Source organism: Oculina patagonica, chromosome 11 (genome assembly GCF_052425735.1).
Source record: "Oculina patagonica isolate OP01 chromosome 11, crgOcupat, whole genome shotgun sequence".
NCBI classification, from domain to species: domain Eukaryota; kingdom Metazoa; phylum Cnidaria; class Anthozoa; order Scleractinia; family Oculinidae; genus Oculina; species Oculina patagonica.
This window is the reverse complement of record NC_135768.1, coordinates 21,087,829-21,097,339: the sequence shown is the minus strand read 5'-3', so window position 1 is coordinate 21,097,339 and position 9,511 is coordinate 21,087,829. Positions and strand designations below refer to the sequence as shown.

Below are 9,511 nucleotides of genomic sequence, written 5' to 3'. Positions count from 1 at the left end.
TCAAGATTTAAACGGGAGTTAAAATCTTGAAGTTTAAGATTTCAACGGAGTCAAAATCTTGAAGTTCAAGATTTTAACGGAAGTCAAAATCTTGAAGTTCAAGATTTGAACGAGAGTGAAAATCTTGAAGTTCAAGATTTTACGGGAGTGAAAATCTTGAAGTTCAAGATTTTAACGGGAGTGAAAATCTCGAAGTTCAAGATTTTAACGGGATCGGTGAAAATCTTGAAGTTCAAGATTTTAACGGGAGTGAAAATCTTGAAGTTCAAGATTTTAACGGGAGTGAAAATCTCGAAGTTTAAGATTTTAACGGGATCGGTGAAAATCTTGAAGTTCAAGATTTTAACAGGAGTCAAAATCTTGAAGTTCAAGATTTTAACGGGAGTCAAAATCTTGAAGTTCAAGATTTTAACGGGAGTCAAAATCTTGAAGTTCAAGATTTTAACGGAAGTCAAAATATTGAAGTTTATGATTTTAACGGGAGTGAAAATCTTGAAGTTTAAGATTTTGACGGGAGTGAAAATCTTGAAGTTCAAGATTTAAACGGGAGTCAAAATCTTGAAATTCAAGATGTTAGCGGGAGTCAAAATCTTGAAGTTCAAGATTTTAACAGGAGTCAAAATCTTGAAGTTCAAGATTTTAACGGGAGTGAAAATCTTGAAGTTCAAGATTTTAACGGGAGTGAAAATCTCGAAGTTCAAGATTTTAACGGGATCGATGAAAATCTTGAAGTTCAAGATTTTAACGGGAGTGAAAATCTTGAAGTTCAAGATTTTAACGGGAGTGAAAATCTCGAAGTTTTAGATTTTAACGGGATCGGTGAAAATCTTGAAGTTCAAGATTTTTACGGGAGTGAAAATCTTGAAGTTCAAGATTTTAACGGGAGTGAAAATCTCGAAGTTCAAGATTTTAACGGGATCGATGAAAATCTTGAAGTTCAAGATTTTCACGGGAGTGAAAATCTTGAAGTTCAAGATTTTAACGGGAGTGAAAATCTGGAAGTTTAAGATTTTAACGGGATCGGTGAAAATCTTGAAGTTCAAGATTTTAACGGGAGTGAAATTCTTGAGGTTCAAGATTTTAACAGGAGTCAAAATCTTGAAGTTCAAGATTTTAACGGGAGTGAAAATCTTGAAGTTCAAGATTTTAACGGGAGTGAAAATCTCGAAGTTTAAGATTTTAACGGGATCGGTGAAAATCTTGAAGTTCAAGATTTTAACGGGAGTGAAAATCTTAAAGTTCAAGATTTTAAAGGGAGTCAAAATCCTAAAGTTCAAGATTTGAACGAGAGTCAAAATCTTGAAGTTCAAGATTTGAACAGCAATCAAAATCTTGAAATTAAATATTTTCACAGAAGTCAAAATCTTGAAGTTCAAGATTTCAACGAAAGTCAAAATCTTGAAGTTCAAGATTTTAGCGGGAGTCAAAATCTTGAAGTTCAAGATTTTAACAGGAGTCAAAATCTTGAAGTTCAAGATTTTAACGGGAGTCAAAATCTTGAAGTTCAAGATTTTAACGGAAGTCAAAATATTGAAGTTTATGATTTTAACGGGAGTGAAAATCTTGAAGTTTAAGATTTTGACGGGAGTGAAAATCTTGAAGTTCAAGATTTAAACGGGAGTTAAAATCTTGAAGTTCAAGATTTCAACGGGAGTCAAAATCTTGAAGTTCAAGATTTCAACGAAAGTCAAAATCTTGAAGTTTAAGATTTGAACAGCAGTCAAAATCTTGAAGTTCAAGATTTTAAAGGGAGTCAGAATCTTGAAGTTCAAGATTTTAAAGGGATTTAAAATCCTGTAGTTCAAGATTTGAACGAGAGTCAAAATCTTGAAGTTCAAGATTTGAACAGCAATCTAAATATTGAAGTTCAAGATTTAAACGGGAGTAAAAATCTTAAACTTCAAGGTTTTAACGGGAGTCAAAATATTTTAGTTCAAGATATGAACGGGAGTCAAAATCTTGAAGTTCAATATCAATATCTATATAATTATTGAATTGGGACACTATAGTTGCGCATCGAACAAACACCTTGTCGCAGTGACTTGTTTTTAAGCAGTACACACAGAGCCACTTGTCGCAGCGACCTGTCACTGCAACTTGTCGCATAGTGTGTCCCGACCTTAAAAATCACTTTTAACAGACATTTAGCAAACGTTTTTTGAAACAATGGCTGCAAGAATCGAATTGAATGGATAATTGTATTTTTTACTAATGTAACGAAATGTAACAAAATATCATACGTGTTACTTAACAATAAAGTGTAAGTGAAATGTCTTTTGATACAATTATCAGGTTATAAATAATAATAAATAAAAAGCTCTTATAAATAAATGTTACAGAATAAATGATTGAAAAAAAAGAAATCAAGGTTCATTTATATGTACAAAATAAAGAAAGCTGTAATATACGTTTGTAATCAAATATTTCAGGCTACAACTGTAAAAGCAACCATAGGAATGCATGTGGTGTTAGCTATGTTTCTCAGACACAATTTTATAAACTTACAAATTTTGTATTATTCTTTTTATTATTATTTAGACCCAGAAATGTGGTCAGACTATATTTCGAATAGTATTAAAAAATCTACTAGCAAGACCAAAGGCATTTCGAAATCGGCTGGAAAAAAGGCTGTCATAATATGTCACGCTCTAAAAGCTTAACACACACAAAAAATCACAATTGGAAATTGCAAAACAAGAAACTTACCAAATGCACTGAGTTTTGAATTTAGTGTTTTTTTTGGTTTGTAGATCGACTCACATGCTTGTTTTTTTAAAAATTGTCACGGATGACACTATTCTTTAGGGTGTTTTCCTCAGACGGGATAAAAACCTAAGGAATGGTCCCGGGGCGAAACACTCAAAATGTTGTTTCCCAAGTATCTCAATGTTTGAGAGCCAAAGGAAAAATGATGAGACAACAGATAGAGTGTATGAACAACGACAACAGGAAAAAAATCGACAAATAGAAATGGTTCGGCAATAGAACCTAGATCGAACATCACTGCCCAGGTTATCAGATCATGGGTCCAGGAACCAAGCTGGTTCAGGATCATTATCATCATCATCATCATCATCATCGACATTACGGCTATTATAGGTTATTTCAAAACGTTGGAGTTTAGACTGCCATTTTCTAAATTCTACTCCATCGTCATCAAGTATACGCCAACGGCTTGTAGCAGGATGATCTGGTGATCGTACATGTAAATTCATGCAACGAGTGTGAAACCATTTCCAACAGTGAAAACATTGAGCTGACGGGGTCATTGTGGCTTTCCACCACATTCTAGGGGATTTGCTGATCAAGTTACCCATGGTATCAACTCGACCCTCGTACAATTTAAACAGACCACAATGTCCACAAGGATCAAACAGTTCATGAATGTCATCCCAACCCTTGAATAATCTTTCTTCTGCGTGTTGAAAGTCAGCCATCCATTGGATTTGTTGTCTTAATTCCTCCGGTAACCGATCCCAGTAACTTGTAATCTGTTCAAAGCAAAAAAGAAATTCAAGTCTTAATCAAATTGGTCCGCTTACCGTATTTACTCGAATAAGCGCAGCGGCGCTTATTAAATTTTTCGCGTCTCAAGTGCGGCGCTTATTAGAGGGCGGAGCTTATTAAAAATTCTGACGCCACAAAGAATCTAAACCTTTACATTAATTGAAATAGCGTCTTTTGATTGTCAGTATTCGTCTCTTGCTGAACAGAGAAGTGGCGTTAGCTGACCTGGCAAAGTTCACGGCCTTCGCAACATTTACAGAGCTACGTATTGTAAGAATGTTGGATAGAAAAACCAATTGGGTGAGCGGTAAAACAATCACTTTGAACTGCAAAATATCGCTTTTGATGGAAAGAAATATCCAAGTTTTGTTTTAGAGTTGCTTTGTAGTGCGGTTTTTAGTTTAAACAGATTTCCTTGAATACGCGCCGCATCTGGACTGTGGCGCTTATTCGGGGGCGGCGCTTATTTCGAGTAAATACGGTAATACATATGGACTACACATGCTCACTACAGTACCTAATTTGCATCTCTATTGGAAAGGAAAAAAACAAGCAAAATAGCTTATCGTGCCTTCAGAACCACACTCCTGATGAAAGACCATGTGTCGACTCTCTATGGTGCTCCAGATTTCCATTTTTAACCAATGACTTCCTGAATATATTGTATATCATATACTATTTATTGGCTGATTCCCTCTATGAAGTGCGCCTGCAGGGAATCACGGTAGTTGTATTCATCCTTGCTAAGTCTTGTGCATGGATTGATGAATACAACTACAATGATTCCCTGCAGGCGTATGCCATAGAGGGAATCGGGCATTCCCAGCTTCCTATCCAAGTGGCGCGTCAGGCTGGAGCTTGTCCTGGTTTCAGTAGCATAGGGCGACTAGGAGTCTTAATCAAATTGGTCAGCTTACCGTATTAACTCGAATAAGCGCAGCGGCGCTTATTAACTTTTTCGCGTCTCAAGTGCGGCGCTTATTCGAGGGCGGAGCTTATTAAAAATTCTGACGCCACAAAGAATCTAAACCTTTACATTAATTGAAATAGCGTCTTTTGATTGTCAGTATTCGTCTCTTGCTGAACAGAGAAGTGGCGTTAGCTGTCCCGGCAAAGTTCACGGCCTTCACAACATTTACAGGACTACGTATTGTAAGAATGTTGGATAGAAAAACCAATTGGGTGAGCGGTAAAACAATCACTTTGAACTGCAAAATATCGCTTTTGATGGAAAGAAATATCCAAGTTTTGTTTTAGAGTTGCTTTGTAGTGCGGTTTTTAGTTTAAACAGATTTCCTTGAATACGCGCCGCATCTGGACTGTGGCGCTTATTCGGGGGCGGCACTTATTTCGAGTAAATACGGTAATACATACGGACTACACATGCTCACTACAGTACCTAATTTGCATCTCTATTGGAAAGGAAAAAAACAAGCAAAATAGCTTATCGTGCCTTCAGAACCACAATCCCGATGAAAGACCATGTGTTGACTCTCTATGGTGCTCCAGATTTCCATTTTTAACGAATGACTTCCTGAATATATTGTATATCATATACATGTACTATTTATTGGCTGATTCCATCTATGAAGTGCGCCTGCAGGGAATCGCGGTAGTTGTATTCATCCTTGCTAAGTCTCGTGCATGGATCGATGAATACAACTACAATGATTCCCTGCAGGCGTATGCCATAGAGGGAGTCGGGCATTCCCAGCTTCCTATCCAAGTGGCGCGTCAGGCCGGAGCTTGTCCTGGTTTCAGTAGCATGGGGCGACTAGGAGTATTTCTATTCCTCCCTGGATGAATGCTAGTCCATCGCAGGGTTACCCCCCAGCAGTAAATTCGCCGGTACCCATTTATACATGTACACCTGGGTGGAGGGGCACCGTAAGAGTAAAGTGTCTTGCCAAAGAACACAACACAATGACAAAAGCGAGGGCTTGAAGCCTTGAACCCAGATCGCTGGATCTGGACTCCAGCATGGTAGCCATAAGGTCACCACCCCTCCCAAATTTACTGGATAGCCTTCTACATCTGTGCTCTTACTATCTTATGTTCTCAACACTTTCCACATGCTGCTACACTGTATATTTAAGACTGTACCAAGCAAAACAAAGCTAAGCTATCATACAACTATTATTCAGAGCTTTTAAAATAAATTTCTTGTTTATAGTTTAATTAGTCTCACCAAAGATTGACGGCTGGATGAATTCCTTTCACCTTCCATCCTGATCCTTTAAAAAAAGTTTAAAATTTATCACCTCGGATATTATTGAAATAATTAAAATGGAGGGAGTAAATTGCAGGTTGCAGGTGACAGGTCACAGGTCAGAATTGTTCTTTACTATTTACTCAGGGGTCAAAATAATTTATTGAATTCTGCAATTACTGATTCTTGCCAATCCAATATACTATATATGTACCATTTGAAGAATTATAAATGATTCTAAAGAGCACTGTTTCTTTAAGCCAGACTTTTTGCATAGTCCCTGCATATGAACTATGTGAATGACTTAGTTGATGACAATTTTAGATGTCATGCAATCAGACTGGACCATACGCAGACTTGAATTTGCTATTCGTACATGATTCTTCAGGGTATGCGTAATTAAGCTATTAAAAATTCATTTACCTTGATCTCACCTCAATCATTGTTGTACAAACTTTCATCATTCCATTGTTGAATTAGCAATCCTTTTGTGGAAAACAGTCATTTGCATTTTGTAGTGGGACTACACAAATAAGTCTGGCCTGGCTCAAACAAGCAACACTCACTAGAATCTTCTAAAGGTGTATATAATATTTTGGAATTGCGAGAATCAATAATTACATTTAACTCCCGTTCAAATAGCAACAACAACAACAAACAAAACAAAGACAACAACACAAACAATAGAATTCCTTCCACATTCTGACCTGCGATCTGCATTTTATTTAAACCCTCCGATACAGGCCAGATTTTGCTAAAGTTATATTTGCGCACAGAATTGAAACCACGCAAAGAGGTTTGTAAGACTGAACAGCATGTATGTGTGAATCTATTTCGCATAAGTAAATATGAAGCAAAGTCTTGAACTAGCCAAAAAAACAAAGAAACAAAGAAAGCTCTATACACAATCGAACACAAGCTCACCTTTTTTCTGACTCCTGAGATGCGGTAAAGGCCTCCATCTCAATACTTAACCCTTTCACGATAAAGATATACCTATTCACGGCATAAAGGCGGCAAAGTATTCAGCAAATGCTGTAAATCGACGGAAAACCAAAACGGTCGAACAACAAAAGTCAAATTTCAGCGCCAAGATGTAAGGATGGGCCGATACTCGATACCAAATATTCGATACCTCGATATTTTGACAATTTTGAAAAGTATCGATACTTTCGAAAAATATCGCACTTTCGATACGTTTTCGATACTGCACACGTGACCTGAGCCTGCGGTCTCCTGGTCAGCACCTGAGGTTTAAAAATGCAATTTTGCTCAAACAAATATTGTTGTTCTTGTCAATATTTGAATTTTTCTTGCCTTGATGCAAAAGTGAATCAAAAAGACCAAAAATCAGCATTCGTGGCTAACATCTACAACGCCAGGACTGTCTTTTGAATTCTTTAACAAATCACGTGATATACCAATGACGTCAGGACGGAAATGACGTCATAATATCGATATCGATATCGAGAAAAAAGGCAAATATCGTATCGATATCGTATCGTTTTGAAAAACCTGTATCGGCCCACCCTTACCAAGATGGAGAAGCGACTCGCGCGCATCATATTTCGCGAGCTTCTGCGGTTCGGCGGTATCGCGGTTTCATAAACTAGCACCCAAGATGGCGGACGATCCCTGCGTTTTGGTCAAAAGATGTAATTCTGATTTGAGCTGTTGTGGCATTGTTTTAGACAGTGTTAATGCCATTGTCTTAACAGTTGCGTCTTTATTCGTCGATTTATTGCCTCAGATTGAAAAACAACGTAAAATCAGCGCGGATTCCCCCTTTCTTTTCCACGATGATTTCGCGGCCACCGCGCCGAATGGTGAAATTGCCGTCGAGGTAATTTTTCGGAGAAACGAAGAAGAAGAATTCAGAACACTTCAAGGTCATGTAGCCTTATATTGGAGGGACTATGGACTGCAGAGAATCGCAGAACGTATTTTTCCGCAATCGGAGTGGAAATTCGAATCATTTGGTCAGGGCGAATTAGGGAAAACAGCAAATACAGCGTTGCCTGCCGAAAGTGAGAATGGAGACGAGGCCTTTGCACATCGAAACTGCTTTTCAGATTTTGTGCTTATTCAAGTGAAAACTCTCAACAACTATTTCTCTTCTAATCCCGTCAATTTATCAACAGTTTGTGGCTCTGTGAGACCCAAGAAAGGCGATACAGTGTTTATCGTTGGGACACCGTTCGGTTGCGAATGTCCTTCAGTTTTCTACAACAGTCTTTCCAAAGGAATTGTATCCAACGTTGTAGGAACTAATACTGAAATAATTATCACTGATGCACGTTGCGTTCCAGGATGTGAAGGATGTCCATTGTATCTGAAGAGACTGGAGTCTGGATCAATGAAAAACAGCGCTCCTTACGGAATTATTCTAGCGCCATTTTGTTGGAGAAATGGCGAGTGGACTGGAATCACTGTAGCGAGTTCTCTTGGATACGTTCTTCGCAGTTTATGGAAACTTTTGAGCGAAAACATATCATCAATACCTCAACACTTAACTGGGATGGTTTTTGGTGTTTTGAACTGCCAGGACCAAAGAGAAATTCCAGTGGATCTCATTGTGCAAGCGACTCAAGATAGAAATACTTCTGATATGCATTCAGATCAAAACATTTCAAGAGCTAGGGACATTATAAAGGCCGCTCTTTCTAGTGTGGTTATGGTGCAATGTGGGAACACTTGGGGGTCTGGTGTTATCCTAGATGCAGAGGCGTGTCTCATAGCAACCTGTAGTCATGTGATTCGAGATTGTCATAACACCCTTATTGTAACAGAAAGCAAAACCATTAGTCGGTATTTGAACAGTGCAACAGAGGTCAGGATTTCCCAGGACAGCTCAAACAGCACCCATCATAAAGCACAAGTCCTTTATGCTACTAAAGAAGATTGTCCTTTGGATTTTGCACTATTAAAAGTAAAACCAAATCCTGAATTTAGATCCTTAAGACCAAGGTTAGGTCCTACTGTCAGTCAAATAAAATCTGTAGTCACCTCAAAACCTTTATTCAAGAAAGGAGAGGAGATTTGTGTTGTCGGTTTTCCACTGTTTGCAAGTCATCTTCACACTGGGGCGTCAATTGTTTCCGGAATAATATCAAATGTTGCATATGCAGACAACAAACCAGTTTTACTTCAGTCCACTGCCGCAGTGCATTGTGGTGCAAGTGGAGGAGCTCTGGTTTCCATGGAAACAGGGGAACTGTTAGGCATGGTCACTAGCCATACAAAAGATGCAAATCTGTCATCAAGCTTCCCTCATATTAACTTTAGCATCCCTGCTGATTTGCTGTACAAATTAGTTTCAGCTGTGAAGAGTGGAGATGTTGAAGATACCTTGAAAGGTTTAGTTTCAAATCACATGAAAAATGTTTGGCAACTGAAGGAAACTGTGAATGAGAAACCTCACATTACCAGCAAGCTGTAACTGTGAATGTTAATAAAATTGATAATTTTATGTTGATTTTTTGGCATGTTTTCTTAATGATAGAGGAGATGAAAAATGAATCGTATCTCATACAGTCTCGCCCCAAAGTCCTTCTCGTCCTTGCCGCCTTTTTTTTCTTCGTTTTAATTATTTATTTATTTATTTTTTTTTTTTTTGCGCTCTGGTTCCCGATTAAAAAACGGCTAGTCAGTTCCTAAGAAAAAGACCGATTACAAGTACTCTATACAGCTAGGTAAACAGTACTTCACACTGTTTACAGCCCTCTATTTTCCCCTATTTTTCTTAGATCAATCAATCAATCAAATGATCGCGGGGACCTGCACGCCAGCGCAAAA

At 38.0% G+C, this 9,511-nt stretch overlaps 1 protein-coding gene across 1 annotated transcript; it reads left to right on the top strand.

Moving 5' to 3' along the window:
• Nucleotides 1-7,337: 7,337 nt before the first annotated feature.
• On the top strand, nucleotides 7,338-9,191 carry LOC144630800 (peroxisomal leader peptide-processing protease-like). Its single transcript, XM_078489162.1, has one exon. The coding sequence runs from the start codon at nucleotides 7,338-7,340 to the stop codon at nucleotides 9,153-9,155; it is 1,818 nt and encodes a 605-aa protein (XP_078345288.1). The 3' UTR covers nucleotides 9,156-9,191.
• Nucleotides 9,192-9,511: the final 320 nt, after the last annotated feature.